Source organism: Artemia sp. Qi Xiang Cuo, chromosome 20 (assembly GCF_049724085.1).
Source record: "Artemia sp. Qi Xiang Cuo chromosome 20, ASM4972408v1, whole genome shotgun sequence".
Lineage (NCBI taxonomy): Eukaryota > Metazoa > Arthropoda > Branchiopoda > Anostraca > Artemiidae > Artemia > Artemia sp. Qi Xiang Cuo.
The window spans coordinates 5,667,241-5,689,467 of record NC_142813.1 but is presented as its reverse complement, the minus strand read 5'-3'; the positions used below and the strand labels follow the sequence as shown (position 1 = coordinate 5,689,467).

General features: G+C 34.5%; 1 protein-coding gene across 4 annotated transcripts; it reads right to left on the bottom strand.

Annotated features, from left to right (window-relative positions):
• Positions 1 to 222: 222 nt before the first annotated feature.
• LOC148939804 (uncharacterized) lies at positions 223 to 21,947 on the bottom strand. 4 transcript variants are annotated; one of them, XM_089105833.1, is made up of 2 exons: positions 21,888 to 21,947; positions 223 to 2,482 (listed from the first exon to the last, which is right to left on the bottom strand). In XM_089105833.1, exon 2 carries the CDS (start codon positions 1,865 to 1,867, stop codon positions 308 to 310), a length of 1,560 nt encoding a protein of 519 aa, XP_088961959.1. In that variant the 5' UTR covers positions 1,868 to 2,482; positions 21,888 to 21,947; the 3' UTR covers positions 223 to 307. The 4 variants fall into 4 exon arrangements, with proteins under 4 accessions (XP_088961959.1, XP_088961961.1, XP_088961962.1 ...); XM_089105835.1 differs by lacking the exon at positions 21,888 to 21,947 and adding an exon at positions 21,796 to 21,822; XM_089105836.1 differs by lacking the exon at positions 21,888 to 21,947 and adding an exon at positions 19,756 to 19,774.
• Positions 21,948 to 22,227: the final 280 nt, after the last annotated feature.

The following is a 22,227-nucleotide window of genomic DNA, read 5'->3' as shown; positions in this document are numbered from 1 at the left end:
CTCAACCACACACTGCACTCCCCGCCGAAGGCATCGAATCAGGAGATTGGTACCTGCAAAACGCAGAACATTGGTCAGCATACGAAAAAGTTTTTAAGTTTAGTTTTTAGAATGATAAATGCCCGATGTAGGGAAGAGATATTGATAATAAATTACTTTTGGTTGTCAAATTAGTTTCCTTTACAGCCAATCAGCGGTTGAAAAAAAGCCCTCGTATTAGATAATAACAAAACAAAATTTATTTTTAGATCTGATTGCTCATACAGCAGAATAAATCACGGAATCCAGTGTTCTTACACGCTTCAGACTAATTTTGCTCTGTTTTCCATGCATGCTTTCTTGATATATGCCTGGTTATGCTCCAAACTCTAGTGAATTTCTCCTTACACACATTACATGTGTACGGTTTTTTTTTACTATGGGTTTGTATATGTCTAGTCAAGGTAATCTTTTGAGTAAATTTCATTTTACATTCAGCACATTCGTATGGTTTCTCTCCGGTGTGAATTCTCATATGATTGGTCAAATATTCCTGGCGAAAAAAGGCCATTTTGCATATTTTGCATTTGAAAGGCCTTACAATCTTATGGGTAGCCTTATGATGAGCCAATGAAGACTTGTGAACAAACTCCTTATCACATGTCTCACAGAGGTATTTCTCCTGCTCTGCTGGAGTCGTCTGGATGTTGTGCATTTTTTCATGATCTCTTAGATTCTTTTTAGAAGAAAAGCCTTGATTACAAAGCTGACATTTGTATGGTTTCTGGTCAATATAGACTCTGGAGTTGTAAACTAATTCGTGCTTATCAGAAAAATGCTCCCTGGCTGTTTGACATTCAAGGTGTTTTTTGCTTGCTTTGAGTGACTTTTTCTCAACATAATGACTTTTTGAGCGTTCATTCTCATCTGTTTTGCATGCTATATTGTGGTTCAGCAGACCAAAACCCACGATACAGTCGAATACTGGGAGCAGTTCAGACTTCACTAACGTAGAACTTTCTATTGATTGAATTTTATCACTGACTGAAAGACTTGTTGAACGTTCTTCTTCATCTGCTGTGCATGTTGTTCCGTCGTTTAGTAGATCCGAATCAATGCTATGGTTTAATGCTGGGAGCAGTTCATACTTCACTGATTGAACGTTTTCACTGACTAAATGACTTGTTGACCATTCAGTGCCATTTGCTTTGCAGCTTGTTTCATCGTTTACTAGACCTGAGTCAATACTATGACCTAATGTTGGGAGCACTTCAGACTTCACTAAGATTGAACTTTCAATCAATTTAACGTTTTCAGTGACTAAATTACTTGTTAAATGTTCAGTGTCATTTGCTTTGCAACTTTTTTCGTCATTCAGTAGACCCAAGTCAATACTATGGTCAAATGTTGGGAAGAATTCAGATTTCAATAAAATAGAACTTTCTACTAATTGAACGTTTTCACTGACTAAACGACTTGTTGAATATTCAGTGACATTTGCATTGCAGCTTGTACTGTCAGTCAGTAGACCCAAGTCAATGCAATGGTCTAATTTTGGGAGGAATTCAGACTTCACTAATTCAGAACTTTCCACTAATTGAACGTTTTCACTGACTAAACGACTTGTTGAACGCTCAGTGCCATTTGCTTTGCAAGTTGTTTCATCGTTGAGGAGACCCAAGTCAATGCTATGGTCTAATGTTGGGAGGAGTTCAGACTTCACTGAGATTGAACTTCCCATTAATTCAACGTTTTCACTGACTAAACAACTTGTTGAATGTTCAGTGTCATTTGCTTTGCAGGCTGTTTCATAGTTCAGTAGACCCGAATCAACACTATGGTCTAGTGCTGGAAGCAGTTCAGATTTCACTAAGATTGAATTTTCCATGAATTTAACGTTTTCACTGAGCAAATTACTTTTTGAATGTTTAATGTCATTTGCTTTGCAGCTTGTTTCGTCGTTGAGTAGACCCAAATCAATGCTATGGTCTAATGTTGGGAGGGGTTCAGACTTCACTAAAATAGAACTTTCTACTAATTGAACATTTTCACTGACTACACGACTTGTTGATCGTTCAGTGCCATTTGCTTTGCAGGTTGTTTCATCGTTTAGTAGACCCGAGTCAATACTATGGCCAAATATTGCGAGCAGTTCAGACTTCACTAAGATTGAACTTTCCACTAATTGAACGTTTTCACTGATTAAACAACTTGTCGACTGTTCAGAGTCATTTACTTTGAAGGCTGTTTCATAATTCAGTACAGCTGTTTCAATGGTCTAATGCTGGAAGCAGATCAGATTTCACTAAAAATGAATTCTCCAGTAATTGAACGTTTTCACTGACTAGACAACTTGTTAAATGTTTAGTGCCATTTTTCAAAGTAGGCTTACAAACTGAGGTTATTTCGTCTTTTATTTTTGCGCTGGCAGAGTCAGGTATATTGAGGGTTTCGTGTTCATCCGTGAGCTAAGCGGTAAAAGTTTAAGGACAAATTTGCAAACCTAGAAAAAGAAGCAGGAATCACAATAACAATAAAATTATTTATTGTTATAATAAATAACAATAACAATAACAATAATTACATACAAAATTATTACAATATAGAACTGTTAGACCATCAGAAACTGTTTGTCTATGGATCTAAAAACTCCTTCCTGGAAAAAAAACCGTTAAATCTCAAATTATTTAAAAGAAACTCAAGCTTTCGAACTTTTCAGGAAAAACTGTTGGCCCTTTTTTGGCCAAAAACTTATCTCAGAGACCAGAAATAGTTTCAGCTCTTATCCCTTCCTCTAGACATAAAACTGGGAGATCCCTTACCCCCCTCCTTCCCCCAGTGCTTCTTGAAAGTACCAATTAGATCTTCATTCCATTTCCGAGATATTACAGATACACTCTTTTGATACCTTGGGCATAATACCTCAGATAAACTATTTTCGTATGTTTAATACATACAGCATTATTATAATATGACACTATTAGAGCATCTGAAATTGTTTTTCCCTGAGTTGAAAACCCCTTCCAGGAAAGGTCACAGCTTGAAATCATATGGTTAAAAAGAAACGTGACTTCAAGTGTTCCTATCACATTAAACTGTTAGGGGAATAGAAAGTCAAGGAAAGCTGTTGCACAAGCTTTAAACTTTTACGGAGAAAAATGAAATAAGCAAAAATTTTATAAATTGTGCCCTAGAAATTTTTTATTAAATCATTAATTCTCTTTCATTTTAAACAACTACAGGTTCATTCCAGAGCTAAAACAGTAAAGGTAAAAAAAAAAAAAAAAAAATAGAGAGCACTGAGCCTTACTGCTGATCTCTGTTCTTTGGCTCTTCCGCCAGAATTTGAAAGAGGGGCTGTGGGCCAGCCATCCTTTACTTCCCCAAACCCTTCCTATTTACCTTCCACGGATTTCTCCAGGTGTTCATTTAGATATGGGTCAACTCTGGTTAGGCTTACAGAGTCACGCCACAGACCTGCGTTCCAATTCAAAAATCCATGACAGCAGGACTCAGACCCCATGCCCAATGACATAGGATACCAACCACTCAGCTAAAACAGCAAGCAAAAATTGTGGTCTCACTGGATAACCAACCCAATCAACCCTTTTAATTTCTAGTTGATCTCAGTTTAAGGGTGAAATTGCCGGCCGCAGCTTTTTCAATGGATTATGCAAATATTTTCGGAATTGTGCATCTTTAGTGAGTTCCAGAACTAACAGTGAAGCCAAACAAAATGGATTATGTAGCATTTTCAGAATTGTGCATCTTTAGCGAGTTCCAGAACTAACAGTGAAGCCAAACAAAATGGATTATATAGCATTTTCAGAATTGTGCATCTTTAGCGAGTTCCAGAACTAAAAGTGAAGCCAAACAAAATGGATTATGTAGCATTTTCAGAATTGTGCATCTTTAGTGAGTTCCAGAGCTAAAAGTGAAGCCAAACAAAATGGATTATGTAGCATTTTCAGATTTGTGCATCTTTAGTGAGTTCCAGATCTAACTGTGAAGCAAAACAAAATAGATTATATAGCATTTTCAGAATTGCGCATCTTTAGTGAGTTCCATAACTAAAAGTGAAGCCAAACAAAATGAATTATGCAGCATTTTCAGAATTGTGCATCTTTAGCGAGTTCCAGAACTAACAATGAAGCCAAACAAAAGGGATTATATAGCATTTTCAGACTTGTGCATCTTTAGTGAGTTCCAGAACTAACAGTGAAGCCAAACAAAATGTATTATATAGCATTTTCAGAATTGCGCATCTTTAGTGAGTTCCAGAACTAACAGTGAAGCCAAACATGAAACGACTATGCAATATTTTCAGAATTGTGCATCTTTAGTGAGTTCCAGAAATAACTGTGAAGCAAAAAAAAATATATTTTGTAGCATTTTCAGAATTGTGCATCTTTAGCGATTTCCAGAACTAACAGTGAATCCAAACATGAAACGAATATGCAATATTTTCAGAATTGTGCATCTTTAGTGAGTTCCAGAGCTAAAAATGAAGCCAAACAAAATGGATTATGTAGCATTTTCAGAATTGTGCATCTTTAGCGAGTTCCAAAACTAACAGTGAAGCCAAACATGAAACGAACATAAATGACACAACCCTCCCCCAACTTCCCAAAAGACCAGAGTATCATTTGTTCTTTAATGAAAGCAAAATATGATTTTATGCAGCTTTCCTTTTTTTACTAGAACTACTACAACTAAAAACTCACCGCAGCACCAAGCCACCTGAGCCCAACACAGCTACGCACGCTCCTCCTCCACCCCAACCTATTCAAAGCCTCCCTTTTTACACCCACCCACAAAATTCCCATTTCCTTTAAATCTTTCTTTATGACGTTCTCCCACCCCAGACGAGGCCGACCTACTTTCCGTTTAGCCCTAGACGGTTGGCCGAAAATGAACAATCTTCGGCAATCTGTCATCCTTCATCCGAACCACGTGTCCTAGCCACCTCAACCTTTCTTTCATTATAGCCCGAGAGAGCGGTATTGAACCACATTTTTCGTATAGCCTATTGTCTGAAATACGGTCAGTCAGCCGGTCACCCAAAACAATCCTTAAGCAATTTCTCTGGTGGAAAACATCTAGCAAATCTTCATCCGCTTTTGGAGCGCCAATGCTTCAGAGCCATATTTGACCACTGTCATCACTGTAGATTCTAATATTCTAATTTTGGTTTGCAGATTTATCTTCCTACTCTTTCAAACTTTAGCTGTGAAAAAAAACACCCTGAGTCTTAGCTATTCTACTTTTAACATCTTCACTGCTCCGACCATCTTTACTAATAATACTACCAAGGTAAGTGAAGCTGCCGACCTGATCAATCTTTTCATTACCCAACGTCACCTTTTCATCTTCACTTATTCCTAGTCTTAGTGACTTAGTCTTCTTAACATTAATTTTCAAACCTATTATAGAATAAAGACCTAAATCCTGTCAAACTAAATTAACCTAAACTTAAAAAATTAATTTAAATGATTAAAAAGAACAAAATAAATTAAACTAAACTGCTCAATTTCAGTGCCAATTTAGTTTTAGTGTATAAAATACACACACAAATGTGTATAAAATACTTTCAAATGGTCTCTTCTATTTAAATACGTTCCTTTCAACTGCATAAAAAGTCTTTTTTGGAAAAATTTCAGTGCCAACAGCCCCACACCAAGTCTTTCTTGTAAATCCATTCCTACACAAAAAACTTTTCAGTAGCACGCAAATGATTTGCTAGCCTTTAAGGGGGGGGGGGTGGAAACACTGACATTATTTGTTTAATTTATGTTCGTTTTGAGCTTTGCTTTACTGTCAGTTTTAAATTCTTTTTGTTTCCAGTTTATTTAAACAGAATGAGATGGCATGGTGGGTCTCGTTCATGATTTTAAGCTTTGCTCATTTTAAGCTTTCTAGTTGGTCTCTACTTTTTACTTTTTTACTTTCTACTTTTGATCTCTATTTTGTAGTTGGTCTTAGAGTTCCACTTTTTATATAAAATCTGAATTTTTTTTTATTCAAAGAAAAACATTTCCAATTTCCTGCTTAACAATAAAAGTTTCAAATACCATGGAGAAGAAACAATGGGGCCCTAAATAGGTTGTCAGAGGGACTTTATTTAGTAGAACAAGATGCTGGGACCAAACCAAAGGATAGACACGTTCTAATTTGATGGGAAAAGTCTATAAGAAAGGTTTTAAGCAAAGCTAGAATTCCACGAGAGGGAGCACAAACTGAAGCTCAAAATGAGGACGGGGGGTTGGAGTAGGGGCTTTAACAGATGTACTGACTTCAGCCAGCTCTAAGCTGCAAGAAATTGTTATTAGCAGCAGTAATACATTATGCTGATTTTACTAGAATTTGGCGATTAACATAAATAAAGGTGGTTAACTACTTTCGAACAGACCCGGTTCCTGAAACGTGTTCGAATATCGAAACGCTCGAAAGTAGAGGGAAATAAAAATATAAGTACCAAAAGCTGTATTTTAAAATGGTTATCTATTAGTGAATACAGCCTGCATAACCAAGTTAAGGAGACATGTTTACTTTCAAGTGCTTTATCTAAATACTTCTCAAACGTTGGTTGAGTACAACTTGTTCGTTTCAATTCCTTGTGAAGATATCTCTAAGTCTTTGTTGTTTTTTTTGTTTTTTTATTTCCTTGCATTTTTTAGTTTTTTTTTTTTGTGTTACAAATAGCGAATTGTTCAAAAGTATAACTTACTGAATTTACCTACAATATGAAGAAGTACAATAAATAATACAAAACGTTGAATTTCATTTCAAATGTCCGTTTGAAACGTGGTAAGTCGTATGACGTCATTGGAGTCCAGAGGGGTGTGTCACGGAGTCTTGCGTAGGTCTGACGGGTTGGTAGCTCCACGTATCTAACCCTCTAAAGCATTTAGTTTTTTGCATTTTTGAGTTGTTTTTTTTTTTAGTGTTACAAATAGCGAATTGTTCAAAAGTATAACTTACTGAAGTTATACTTTTATGAAGAGGTACATTAAATAATACAAAACGTTGAATTTCATTTCAAACCAGATTCAGTTGTGAATCTGGTCAAATATAATTACATAAGTGTCAACACAGAATTTTTGAACTGTCAAGACTTAATTTTTAAAAGATGTCTACAAATAATTTCTGGTTATTGTGATCATACAATTTGATGTCTTTCTGAGTAGCCTATTACGTACTTTTAGAAAAAAGACCATTCTTCTATTCTTATTCAGTATTTCCATTTCTGTAAATCTTTACCTTTTTCTTCTACTTTGGTCTGTAATAGGAGGATATTACAGATTCAAAAGCACAGGTAATCGATGTATAGGTAAAATTTTGAAATGACCATTGGTAGTTTTTACATTATGCAAAAACTGTAATAGCAGGACTCACTCATCTCTCCAAAAACAGCTTTACCCTGCATACCAGAAGAGAGTACAAATCCTCAGATTTTCTGATAAAATGAGCCTGCCATATTCAGTGGTAGCAGCTAAAATTCCTAAAACACAAGCACCAAAGCAACCTACATCAACAACAGCACCTTGGTAGCCCCCACAACTTACACCTTTGCCATCAAAATCTAAACCTCAAAAGGTTTTACCATCAAATCAATTAATAACAGGTATTCAACCATTAAACCGGCCTTCCCCTCTACAAATTCCAACACAAAACCCAACAATACCAACCAACAAGGAGGGAGAGGAGTGGTAGAAATGAGCCTCCCTATCTAACAGTACCACTTTCTCATTGACAGCAGCAATGAAACTACACAAATGAAAAACATCCTCACAAGAAAAGCTATCAGTATGCTAGGCTACTTGGAACAGAAATGTGGAAAACAGCAGTGCAGCAGCTGCAAACCATCAAACAAAATGTAGCTATCCCACCAAACCCAGAAACTATCATTGAACTACCATCAATCCAAACACCAAAGCTAACCTAACCAAACGAGCTAGACAAAACTGAAGCACAGCCAATTTACCAAAACATTAAGAAAAACTCAAAAAAGAAACAAATAGACAAATTGGATGCTGTTTCACCACTGAAAACCAACAGCTCGTCAGGTGAAGAGGATTTTCAGTCCCCAGCCAAAGAAGAAATAAACTCAACCAGAATGTCAGACAACTAAAATGAACACAACTAAAATGAAGACAACTAAAATAAATATTCTACAATGGAATGTAGTGTCTCTTGGCAATATGAAACTGGAGGAGATAACCACTTTTATTTCAAGACATGAAGTAGATACAATATGCCTACAGGAAACTAACCTTCATAATATGAGAAAAATCCAAATAAAAGGCTATGAGACATACAGGAAAGACGGATCAACCAGAAGAAAAGGAGGTGGTGTAGCCCTGGTGGTAAGAAAAGGGATAAAACATAAAATCGCGAAGAAAGGAAGAAAACGAGGAAATTAACAGCCAGTGAAAAAATTGAAAAATTATGCAAATATTTCGGTCAAAACCTCCGCTTGACCGTCATCAGTGCAGAATAAAACTGACAAGAATACAAAAAACCAAACCTTAAAATAAAAACACAAAACTAAAATTGGACGACCTTTTCTCAGTAGCGGTGAAAGGATAACTGAATAAAAAACACAAGTCTAAATGGCATTTCACAATCCCATTTTATGTAAAGCACTCTTAAAGGCTAATCGCTTTCCAGTATGATTATTATCAGAGAATCTATTTGATTGCACACTATAATTTTGTGGATGTATGTAAAAACAATCAGAATTAATAATTTCCTCATAAATGGGACTTAGAAAAGTTTCTCCAGTGTCTCTATTGAGATCTAACTTTTGGTGAATGTGCTTTTTTATTTCAACTGCCTACCTGAAAACCTGCGTCAGACCTTTAATGGGGGCAACAATGGAGGTTTTGTCAGACTTAAATGAAATGGTGTGGACTGTCATACACATGTTGAGCCAAGGCGGAATCGAAAACCTCAGGCCTTTGGCGTAGCCTCATGGCCTTGTCGATTGAGGACCTATGCTCAGATAACCTCTCCCCCAATTGCTGTTGGGTTCTACCAACATAAAAACAGCCACAAGAACAAAGAATTCTATAAACACCACTACCCAGAATAGGGCTGGTTTTATCTTTGCCGCTGTTGAAGAAGCTCTTTATGGTATTTGAATTTTTAAAGGTGACATTAAGTTTATGTTTTTTAAGGATTCTTTTCTGTTTGTCACTTAATTCACTGGCGGTTAATTGTCCTCGTTTTCTTTCTTTCTTCGCGATTTTCTGTTTTATTATGATTAGCCAGTATGGTCTCAGAAATTATTTAAGAAAAGGGATCCCACATTCTTGGGTAGCCCCAAAGGTATAACCTAACGAAGTTGATGCAATTGCAGTGGAAATCTTACAACATGATGAAGAACTTCTTAAAGTAGTCTTACTTTATAACCCAAATGGAAGAAATAATATACGTATATGAAGTGATAAAAGAAGTAACCCAGGACCCCAAAACCATAGTTTTGGGAGATTTTAATACTCACAGCTATCTATGGGAAGATACCAAACAATCAAACCTGGCAGGGAAATAGTGTAGAGAAAACAATTCTAGAACTTAATTTGATGGTTATTACCCCATATGGTCTAAAAACACACTACAACCCAAAAGAAAAAAGCTTTGGAACAATAGACCTTCAAATAGCCCCACCTGAGTTTTTGACAAATGTAAACATTAAGCTGATCCCAGAGTTACAAACAGACCACTGCACCATTCTCACTTCTATTGGAGGTGTTTCATATACTCCAACCCCAGCTACATACTAATTCCAACATCACAGAGTAGACTGGAAAATCTTCAAACAATTTCTGGAAGAAGAAGACTACTCAGAATTAGAGAGGCTACCTAGTCTCTATGATAGGACCCAAGCCTTGACTAATAAAATCCTAGATGCAGCAGAGAAAGCAATACCCAGAAAGTCATCCAAACCACCTTTGAGATCTTATTTTAGGAAAGCAAAAGTCAAACAAGTCAAAGACAAACAAAATCCACCTTTTTTGAAAAATTAGATGCAAATATCCCCATAGCCCAAGTGCATAATTTTATTAATAGAATGGTTGGCAAAGAGGATCAGCTGGAAAAAATCCCAACATTTGAAATAGATGGCTCCTCAATTCAAGATGAGGAGCAAAAGGCAGAAGTCCTTGCTGACTTGTACCAAAAACACAAAGTCCAGACACCAATTGGCCGTCCACTAGTCTGCAAATTATATGGCAAACCACAACACAAAGAGACACTGATTAGTCCTTTCTCAATGAATGAATTAAAGATGACCCTTGATGCAGTAAATACAAAATCAGCACTAGAACATGAAATAGGATATACTAGGGTTAAAGAGCAGGGGAAAAGTTCCACCAAAATTTGCTTTTGGTGTATAATGAAGTATGGCAGAAAGAGGATTTCTGAACCATTTGGAAACAAGCTACCATTAAGCCAATTAGGGAAAAAGGTAAACCTCAAGAAAAACCCTCTTCTTACAGACCTATATCTCTGTTCCAGTTCTTGGGAAAATAATGGGAAAGATGATCAAAACGAGACTGGAATGGTTTGCAGAGAAAAATAACCTCTTCCCGCAATCACAGTCAGGCTTTAGAAAGGGTATGTCAACACTTGATGGAATCTTGTGGCATGAAAAAGTCATCTGAGCAGCCTTGGAACAAGGCATAATTATACTAGTCTTACTGGTGGACTATGAAAATGCATAGGGAAATGTAACTAAAGAGAAGCTATGTGCAATCTTTGTTTCAATGGACATCCCTGAACCATTTATCTATTTTGTTTGGAATTACCTTACCGACTTTTAGGGTTCAGGTAAATCAGTCACTCTCATAAGTCAAAACGCTTGAGGCAGGGCAACCCCAGGGATCTCCTCTCAGCCCTCTGCCTTTTCTGCTGATGATATCTGAATTTGAACTTTCAAGTTCAACAATATCCAAAAGGGAGTATGCGGATGATGTCACTATTTGGAAATGCGGATGCTCAATTGAAGAATTGGACACTAATCTACAAAAAGCCATACTTGAACTAGAAGCTTTCTCAGAAACGATGTCCCTTCCAGTATTAGCCATTAAAACGAAAGCAGCAATTTTCTATAATAAAAAAAAATGTCCAAGCACCACAGCTTTACATGAAAGGCTCAATAATTCAGCTTGAACCCAGCCCTGTGATTTTAGGATTAACTTTGGATCAAAGGCTCACATGGAATGCTCAAGTGGAAGCTGTGAAGCGGTCTCGCGTGAAAAGAATATCAATCCTTAGACGACTTACTTCCTTCTCCTGGGCAAATTCTCCTGAAGTTCTGTTGGATTTTTATAAGAGGTTTATCAGATCAAAAATTGATTATGGACTGATAGGATACATCAATTTTAGTAAAACCACCAAAGCAAAGCTAGAGACCTTTCAAAATATATCTCTTAGAACTGCTTTAGGGCTTCACCACCACTCAGAGGGAGCAAAAGTTCGCCAAATAACTGGATTTTCTTCGATAGTTTAACAGAGCCAAATGCTATCAGTAAGGTAGTTTACAAGGATTCAGGCATATGGCTTAGACCACCCACTGTACCCATTAACATTTGGGAAAATGAGTGCTCAATCTTCAGGGAGAATTGGGGCATGGGATACTTTTGTTTCCAAATGCCCAACCTGTCAATACGACCATTTATCTTTCCCTTCTCTGCTTTTTCCTCCAGCATGGAGGGTAACTCCTGTTAATGTATGTCTCCGGCTAATTGCGGAAAAGAAGCAAAATATCCCTCCAGTAATAACTCAAGCGGAATTCCAAAAAATAAGAGTGACAAAGTTCCATGAGTTCCAGGAAATTTATACAGATGAATCTGCACAAGCAGGTAAAGCAGCTGCTGCAGCAGTCATCCCCCAGCTAAACCTCCATATTTCAAAACTGCTCTCCGACGGCTCCTCTGTCCTCACGGCTGAAATAGCTGCAATATACGAGGCTCTGAAGGTGGTCCACGCTAATCCTCCTCCCAGAAAAAAAGGCAGTTGTATTCTCAGACTCCCAATCATCTCTACATACTATCCAGAAAATCCATTTTGATGTCCGACGAGATGTCCATCGGTTGCGAGAATTGATAATAGGCCTTGCCAAGGAGGGAGTAGAACTAGCTTTCCAACAAATCCCCAGCCCCAGGGAATACGTTTTAACAAGGAAGTTGATAAACTAGCAAAACAAGCAATCCAGAGGTCTTCCGGAATTGGCCAAAACTCGGTATCTATCACACTTAGGGATGTTCTGAGATGTAGAAATGGTAAATTACTTCACTATAGCCCATTGAAGCTCATATTTAAAGACCAGAGGGATAACTTGGCGTTTCTGAGGATTAAGATCCAAGCAATGATTCTCAGGAGAAAAGAACACTCGTGGAAAAAACACCCAAGCCCTTTCTGTCGCCAATGGGGCATCAACAATAGAGATTATGCAGCATCTGCTATTTGAATGCCCAAAGTCAGCAACAATCTCATCTGAGCTGAAAAGAACAACCAAGAAGTTAGGATTGCAGGAAAATATTAAGCTGTTACTAGAAGCAGACTTCCCAGCCTCAAAAGAGAGATGGGTTTCCAAGAGGATCATTGACTTCTTCCAAAGCATCGATTTTTATAAAAGAAGTCCTGTAAATTGTAACAAAAAGGGTCAACAAGCAGAAGAAGGGGAGAGTCCTGTCGTAAGAGTCTTAGGGGTACCTGCGGAGTTTACTCTGAAATTGCGGAGAGAAGGTAGCAGGCCCTACTGTTTTCTTGTTTGGCCCTTATGAAAAAGCCAAATTAGTTTTCTCTCCCCCTTGGAAGAATATAAATTCAATGCCATGGAGGAGAACCAACCAACTCTGAAGCCATAAGGACACCAAATGATAGAGTCCAAGTGCTTTCTAACAAAGAAGAAGAACATCAATCTGTCTAGTTAGTTAAAGAAAAATTTTGAATTGCCTTTTCAGTAATTGATTCATCAGTTAGTTTTCTACACAATTACAAGGAATTGATTCAAAAGGAAGAAAGCATTAATGAAAATCTACTGCACATCCGGATAATGGAACTCGATTGATTGTTTAAAATACAATGATACACAAAAAGAAGAATTCCAGCAATTTCAATTTTTAAGTTCTATAATGGTAAAAGATAAACTGTTTCGATACATTTTTTTTAGTTAAAGCAAAAATTACACACTAGCCTTTATAGGCTTTAAGTAGGCTATAGCACCACTTTTAACAATATCAATTTATTTTTGTGTTAATATTTCATATATTCGTTCATAGTAATTTCTCTTGTTGTTAATTTGACCTATTATTTGAATTAATTTCTACATGTTTTAATTTATTACTGCCACATACCTTTCTTTAAAAAAAAATAACTTTGGGGAATATTTTTTTCTAAATTGGTTTCTGTTCCTTTTTTTAATCAAATTTTTGTTATGAGTTAATCATTTGAATATTTGAAGTTGTTTTAATTCTCTGCTTCAAATACCTAAAACATCGAAATAAGACTTCCCCCCCCCCTTGGCCTATATTAGGTTTGTTCAAAGCTGAACATTGCCATTTTCTAGGATTTTAATTGTGGTTGATTTAAAATTATCCAGTCTTTAGATCAGTGCCACATTTTAGTCAGTGCTGTCATGCTGAAACATAAAAATAAACAAGCAAAACTAAATAGTTAAATTAGACAATGATTTTAGTACATAAAATACAAACCCTAACAATTTATTGATTCCCAAGGCAGTTACACTTTCAAAGGAGAGCCGCATCTTTTTAAGTCATTTGTTACCGTATATTTTTAGCTTTGTTTTGTTGATTTTTTACCCATGTTTCTTTATAGATTTACGATCCTCTATTACCAAAACTCCATTTAGAGATCTTTTTTTTTAATTTAATTCTCAATTCTTTGTGATTTTTCAAAATATATTTATGTTAGTTTTCACGTAACCAATTCAAACTCAGCAGCTTTGGTACTTTAATACTAAAATTCTGGGTTTTCACTTAAATTTTAGGTAAAACAAGAATATTCACTAAATTCTCCCCCCCCCCATGGAAAATAAGGTTTTCCAAATTTGAGAATTTTGTTTGAGTTTTATTTTTCTAATTTCTGTAGTAGGAAGGAATTTTGGTACTTGTGTTTTATGAGCCACTCACTCAAGTTTATGCTGTATAAAATTCAAGAACACACTGTTTTTTTTGTTAGTATCTTTGTTACTTAAGAAATAAATTTGGGCTATAGATTTGCACACTAGGGGAAGGGGAATAGAGTATAGCGGGTCTGCATGCAAAATGTGTTTGGTAAAATTATTCTGCATATTAGATAGAAAGATAGATAAGTGTATTTTAAAGCCAAATATATGGCCATAAGCAAAGTAAAATAACAATAATGAAAGGCACAAATAACACAAAATTTGATGAGCAATCATCATCAAACACTTAAATGAAATACTAGATTAACCTAATAATAGTGCTTAATACTTGGAAAAACTGTCATTGAAAAAACAAAAAAACTTAACACTTTGAAAAAATACTTAAACGAAACATTACATTTACTTTATACTCAGATTTTTTTTTTTTAGTTAACGAAATTTCTAGATACCATGCTATTCTTCTGTATTTTTTTAGTGGCCATATACCAAGAAAGAACTGTTTTCTGCCTTCAAACTGTCCAAATACTTTGCCCCCCCCCCCTTATGTGCATAATATAGCCCAAATTATATATTTCCCATATATTCTGTCACTTGTCTTGTTTTGTGCTAAACTGAAAAAAACTAACAAAGAAACCGGTTTGTTTTTGAGTTTTACACAGCGTAACTTGAGTGAGTGGCCCATAATACACAAGTACCGAAACTCCTTTCACCTACAGAAACTAAAAAAAAAAACTCAAATAAAATTTTCAATTTTAGAAAGCCTTATTTTTTGTGGGGCCCTGAAGGTATTTTATATGAATAATGAAAGAGCATAAAAAAGGCATCAAATGATGTTTTCACTTTCATCCTAGCTAAATTATGTGGCCCACTGCAAATTTACCCACCCTCACCCCCCTAATGTGCAAATATATACACTGAATTTGAATATACCCTGAATTGTCAACAGCAAAGTTTCAAATTGCAAAATTCAGCAGTAGGCTTTTTGTTGACAGCATTTGAAAAACTTGAAATTGTAGGAAAGTGGTTTATATTTGAGTTGCCAAATAAATGATATTATAATTGTTATAAATAAGTATTTTTGAAATATATTACTCTTGAACAACCTATTTATAAACCAGTGATATGTTTTTAACCACTTTTTAATAACTTAGCTAGTGTTGATAACTTTTTTGTGCGGTTACAAAAATGAAATACCTTTGGGGCCCCTTTAAGGACTCAAGAACCAATTTGCCCCAGAAGCAATTATTGAATTATGAAAGAGCATAAAAAAGGCATCAAATGACCTTTTCACTTTCATCCTAGCTAAATTATAAGGCCCACTGCAAATTTTACCTTGTTTTCTTGACATGTTTCCTTATGTCCAGCTGGGTTCCTAGGCTTATAATACTGGTTGGCTAATTTAAACATTTGTATATATATACACTGTCAAATTAGCCATCTGGTGGTATCCCTCTATTTCTTACAATAGTGCTACTATACTATTTGCAGATAAATTGATTTTAGATTTTGATTTTCTGTGGGGTGCATTTTCTGCAGGGGGGTCGTGGGGGTAATTTCTTGGGGGTAAATGCTGGCCACCCTCAAATACAGCCCCACGCTCCAGCTGCAAAAAGGTACTGCTGGATAGCCCGTTTGACACTGAACCACATTCAGCACCTTCATCTGAATCATAAGAAGATATTTAGGGAGAGGGTAATCTAGTTGATTGTTATTGTTTTTTAAATTAATTAAATTAATATGTGTTTAATGTAAATTAAACTTATATTAAATCAAAACACAGACCCCCTCCCCTCTTGTAGAAGTTAATAGGGGGAAGCGGGTATTTTCAATCATGCAGACAAGACATTCTGCATGATTTTCGGTCATTTATGAGGCTGAAGAATGCTGATATTAATATAGATGACCTTGAGCACTCTGACCTCCAGCCTGTAGGCAACCTTGAACATAGATGTATGTAAAGAACCTTTTTTGTGTTCTACCTTCTTGTAACTGTTGATGTCCCTTCTTGATTTTCAAAAGTAGCCCCCTCTACAAGAACTTCTTTTGAAAAAGCAAGTAAAAATACATGAATAGTAAAAAAATTAAAGCCCCCCTGGGAAGAGCTTATAAACCCCTTAAGTGTCTAACCTGCATGCATGAGCATTTTATACATTTAGATAAAAACATCTATCTCTATTAGCAGATGGGGCCAATTGAAAGAGGTCAGGTTCCTATTCAAGCAGTGTGGAAATATAATTAGTATCAGCATTAGCAGTATTTTCATGATTGCTTAACGAAACAAGATCTGCATATCAAACTTGTTCTCATTATTTGCAAGGTACAACAAGAAGTCCTTAAAGATAATTTAAAGGAGTTACACTAGTGACAATTAAAAACTGACAAAAGTTGACAAGTTGTCAAAAATTGTTGGAGGAATTCAAATGGAGTTCTTTTCAAATAATCTAATGCCAGCTTTGTCAAAAATTCTTGAATCTACAAGTGAAAAACACCTTTAAAAGACTATGCACTGATTCTACTCAGTGAAAGCAGTTATAAAGTCAAGTGAAAGTCCAAAAGTAAAACCATCAGAGCAGCTCTGATTATAAAGGTAAAAAATGATTCAGGTTGACTGTAGTTATACTATATTTAAATTAAGTTCAAGGTCCCAAATGCACTCAAAGTTGGTGGTTTTGGCATATTATTTAATATAATTCAGCTTAAATTTTATAGTATATTATAACATTTATGTATTACTACATTTATATATGTTTAGTTACATATATGTAACTAAAAAAACATTGAATACAGTACTGCATTGGATTCAAACAAAATTACTTTCAGTAGAAATACATTACACAAGGTATGCATGCAACATCTGTGATACACTGTAAAAATATGTAAAAACATAGGATAGATCAAGAAATTTAGGTTTTTCTTTTGAAGCTGGCCAAAAGAAAGAATTTTTTAGAGGGGATAATTATCTAAGGGAAGTCCTATTTATACCATATTTTAAAGGGATTTTCCAAATTTTGGCATACACTTTTGAATCTTTCAAAATGGGTAGTTTTCTACCCATTGGACTGCAGGGTTTCTGACAATAAGTTGCAGTGTATTACAAAACTCCTAAAAGGAGTGGGTCAAATACAAAGCTAAAATCTTCCATACTCAAAGATTTTGGCTTGACAAGCATTGGCTTGTCCTCTAGTATTGTGGTCAGTCTATAAAATTGCTTCTAGACTTACCAGAGTTTCTTTAAAGTTCTTCAGTCATGAATACACTGCCTCAATGCAACAAGCCCATCTGGTATTGCTTAGGGACTTAAAGGCTGTAGGTTCCCCATGAAATGGTTTGAACTAGTCTGAAGCTTTTCGAAAATTGCATGGGGTTTGATTGTCTTTTTGAGTAAATCTAACACCCCCTAAGCCTTCTAAAGATCAGAACATCATTTGCACTTTACTAAAAACAAAATAAGTTTTGAAGTTTTTTTTTATAGTATTAATGAATCCAAAAGTGCTGAGACTTTTAGAAATGAACATACAGGTATATTTAACTGCCAATCTTTATCCATTAGCACTTTCATTCTTGGTTATTATAGTGATTGTCATATAAGTATATTCATATAGATTTGGTCATTATAGTGATTTTTCTTCATGTTATGACAACTAAAACTCACAGGTCAAAATAGAAATTGCTGTTAGTAAATTGCAAATAACATCTTACTCCTGTTTTTTGTAATTTCTGCTTATTTAAAATAGCAGAAATTACAACATTTGCTGTTTACAAATCTGCTATTTTGGCTTATTTTAAGTTAAACTTGATTATTTATTGTAATTTATGTTTTTTTGGGGCATTATTAAATTTATTGAAAGTAAATTGTTTGTGTTTTAAGGTTGAATTATAATTTGACTTTATTTCTGTTTATATTTGGTAAATTGTAGCACTTTACCTTTCATTGAAAAACTTCTTTGGTGAAAAGTTTTTTAAAATTAATCTAAGTAGAAGTGCCATGAGTGGTGTGTTTGTCTTCTACCTAACAAAGTAATACAAAATATTGTAAATTTATCCAAATAGTGGGCTAGGCCTATTAATCTCTTGTTGTCATTGTGGGTAGTTCAGTATAGAAATTTTGAATCAAGATTCTTCTAGGAATTTATCAACTTCATCAATTCATTACGGGGGTGGAGAGAAGCTAAACTGGGAGCAACTGAAAATTACAATGAATTTAAATTTTCTTGACATCATAAAAAGTAAGAATTTTGTCATTATGTGTAAGGGTCAGAGCATGACATAATTTCTACTGTTACCTAGAAAAACAATATTGAGCCTAACCTACAATTATCTTCAGCTTAGGAATAGGCTGTTTTTTTGACAAGACTGATCTATCTGCTAAGATTTTAGTCTTATGGAAGAAAATAAGTTCTTAGGAAACTCTTACAACACTGATAAGAGTTATAAAAGTTCATTCTACTCTGATTAATGTTCTAGGGACTGATGAAACACTCTTTATGAATTAGCAACAAATGTCTTAGTGTAAGCCAAGATATGCTCCTTCACATAAGGAAACTTCTTAAGAGAACAATTCTTACTTAATAATATGCAGAACAATCATAGTTAACACATTTTGCATGGGGAGAAACTTTAGCTTTACTTTTTTATTGTTGTACAATTGGATCCCAAGCATGGATTCCATGAGCATTTCCTCCATTTTCAAAAACAAACTAAAAACCATCAGTGCCACAATTTATTTCTCATATTACATGTTAATAGAAATATAATGAAAAATTAGGTTAGGTTAGATGGCAATGGCACATTTGTTTGAATATATTTTTCAAGACTTAGAGAATAGACAAAAAAAAAAAAAAAAAAAAAAAAACTAGAAATGAGTTAGAAAAAGTGTAAAACAATGAAAGAAGTGAAGATATAAAAGTTATCCTCATGCAAAATGTGTTAATTAGCCAATAATCATTCTGCACATTATCAAGTAAGAATTGTTTTCTTAACATGTTATTTTATGTGAAGGGGCTTATCTATGCTGTTAATAATATCTTTTTAAAATAAAAGAGTGAAGGAAAATTTGTTGTTTCTTGTATTAAATAGATAACATTAAAATCTAATGCTAAAATTTATCAAAAACATCATCAAAGTTCTCTGTTCTGTTGGTCATACAAACATTTGACTGAAAATAGTGAGTTTTAAGATTCTAGCACTTTGATCAAGAAAACCAAAAAGTCTGAACAAAGCATCAGAGAAGTAAGATTTTACAGCAAAAACTGGTTAACTACACATCACAGAATCACCCATGAAACTTTAATTTGAATTGTCATGATTGAAGACGTTGCTCATTAGGCAAAGTTGAGTGTCGTTTATGGCCTAAAATAGAGTGATTTCAAAGAATAATCAAATTACAAATTTTAGGAGCAACCATCTGCTATTTTAGTAGAAATATTTCTTAGATATTTCTTTTATACCCTTTTGGTTTGGCTTTTTAAGAGAATAATTATACTGTTGCACGTAGCGCTATTAAATGGGTAATTATCGAAATATTACGCGGGTCCACTCTGCAAATTTTTGATTCCAACATAGCACAAGTTTTTTTTTTCAGTAGCAAACAGCTGATTTGTTAGAAAAACTGTACTGTATCATACCTTTTAACCTAGTGTATGTTGCAATAGTGAACCAGCTGTTATTTTTCCTCTAAAGCAGAACACAGAAGTATTTGAGGACTCAGTTCCTTTGATGGAATAAGAAGAAAAATAATAAACAACAACGTCTTGCACATACAATACAGTATTTAAATTATACCTAATTTGGAGACTGATTAAGAAAAAATCTGAACTCCAGAGGCTCCAATTTATTAGAAGTAAGTCGATGCTGCTTTCTATTTGATTTCTATTGCATAGGGGGTGCCGCAACAGATGGGGAGACAGCACCCTATACTTTTTGAGACTCGGTAGAATTTGGACAAAAAGTCCAAAACTATTCTAACTTAAAAAAATAAACATAGCTACAATAGAAACTGAAGCAGTCCAAAATTTCAAAACGATTTTGATAGCAATGCTAACATCTGGTAGAGAAGGTGCAAAATTCAATAGTACAATTCTATAATTCTATAAACCCTGCAAAGGAAGTCTTGCACTGATGTGTCTAATTATTATAAATAGTTTTAGCCAAATAAAGATCTAAAATCTTTTTGCAAATTTGAAAAAAGTTGGGTATTTGGTTGATATTTGCAAAAACTTTTAGTCTTATTTATCTCTTTTTTCCAAAATCCTAGTAGGTCTTCTGGAATGGGTAAAGTTGTTAACTTTGCTTTTCTGTAGTATTGCCAAAATGGTCCAATTTAAATGAACAAAATAAAATCTGCTTTCACCTAAAATAAGTTATTTGTTTTATAAATTTACTGCTTTTGTCATTAGTTAGACCTATTTAATTTTTCATCTTTTTTTGCCAAAGCTGAGCAGTAAAATAAAATAAGCAAAATGCAGCCTTGGTTCCAAAAATTAAGAATATACTTTCAACTCACAGCTTCTTAGAAATAATTTTAATTTAGAATTGCTAATTTGAGCTAAAGTTTTTGTGTAGTCTTTTAAAATAAAATAATGATTGAAGGTATTATTGCCCAGGTTTTAAGTATGCAAAATTTGAGATAAATCAGAACTGTTGTGGCTTTTCAATGCTATCATAGACCCAAGCAGTTCAAACCTTTAGTTAATTAATGATGTTTTGAGGTCGTTTTATGAAGGACAAGAAGTTTACAGGAAAGGGCACTTTTTATTCCTCTAATTTCCAAATATTTTGCCACTTCTTGGCATACTGAGTCACTTGAAAAACAAACACTGATAATCCTTAATCCCAAGATTAAAATTCAAAAAATGACAACAATTTTGCAGTGAAATAGACTGAAAACTAGAACATAGGGATGTAATGACCAAGGGAATGACAAATTACAGTCCATAATGTGAAATAGGTTTTAAAAATGAATATTCTTAATAGATAGCCTATATAAAACAAAAATAAAATCTAGTTATTTCAAATAAACTACCAAACTCTTCTGCAAGAAATCAATAAAATTGCTACAAGTGAGAAAATAAACTCTTTAAGAAAATCATATAAAATTTCTGGGGAGCTTAGGCTTGCTTAAATATACTACTGTATATTTTGCATCTAAGCTCCTATTCCCATTTTCTGGTTAGAAATTTAATCTCAATGCACTTTTACAATGTTTCTCAGCACCATTTTCAAAAACAAACTAAAAACCCTCAGTGCCATCTATTTATTTCTCATATTACATGTTAATAGAAAAATAATGAAAAATTAGATTAGGTTAGATGGCAGTTGCACATTTGTTTGAATATATTTTTCAAGACTTAGAGAATAGACAAAAAAAAACTAGAAATGAGTTAGAAACAGTGTAAAACAATGAAAGAAGTGAAGATATAAAAGTTCTCCTCATGCAAAATGTGTTAATTAGCCAATAATCATTCTGCACATTATCAAGTAAGAATTGTTTTCTTAACATGTTATTTTATGTGAAGGGGCTTATCTATGCTGTTAATAATATCTTTTTAAAATAAAAGAGTGAAGGAAAATTTGTTGTTTCTTGTATTAAATAGATAACATTAAAATCTAATGCTAAAATTTATCGAAACATCATCAAAGTTCTCTGTTCTGTTGGTCATACAAACATTTGACTGAAAATATTGAGTTTTAAGATTCTAGCACTTTGATCAAGAAAACAAAAAAGTCTGAACAAAGCATCAGAGAAGTAAGATTTTACAGCAAAAACAGGTTAACTACACATCACAGAATCACCCATGAAACTTTAATTTGAATTGTCACGATTGAAGACGTTGCTCATTAGGCAAAGTTGAGTGTCGTTTATGGCCTAAAATAGAGTGATTTGGAAGAATAATCAAATTACAAATTTTAGGAGCAACCATCCGTTATTTTAGTAGAAATATTTTTAGATATTTCTTTTATACCCTTTTGGTTTGGCTTTTTAAGAGAATAATTATGCTGTTGCCCGTAGCGCTATTAAATGGGTAATTATCGAAATATTACGCGGGTCCACTCTGCAAATTTTTGATTCCAACTTAGCACAAGTTTTTTTTTTCAGT

Excerpts from the sequence above, each read along its gene's own strand:
- LOC148939804 (XM_089105833.1), bottom strand. The coding sequence starts at position 1,867 with ATGGAAAATTCAATCTTAGTGAAATCTGAACTGCTTCCAGCACTAGAC.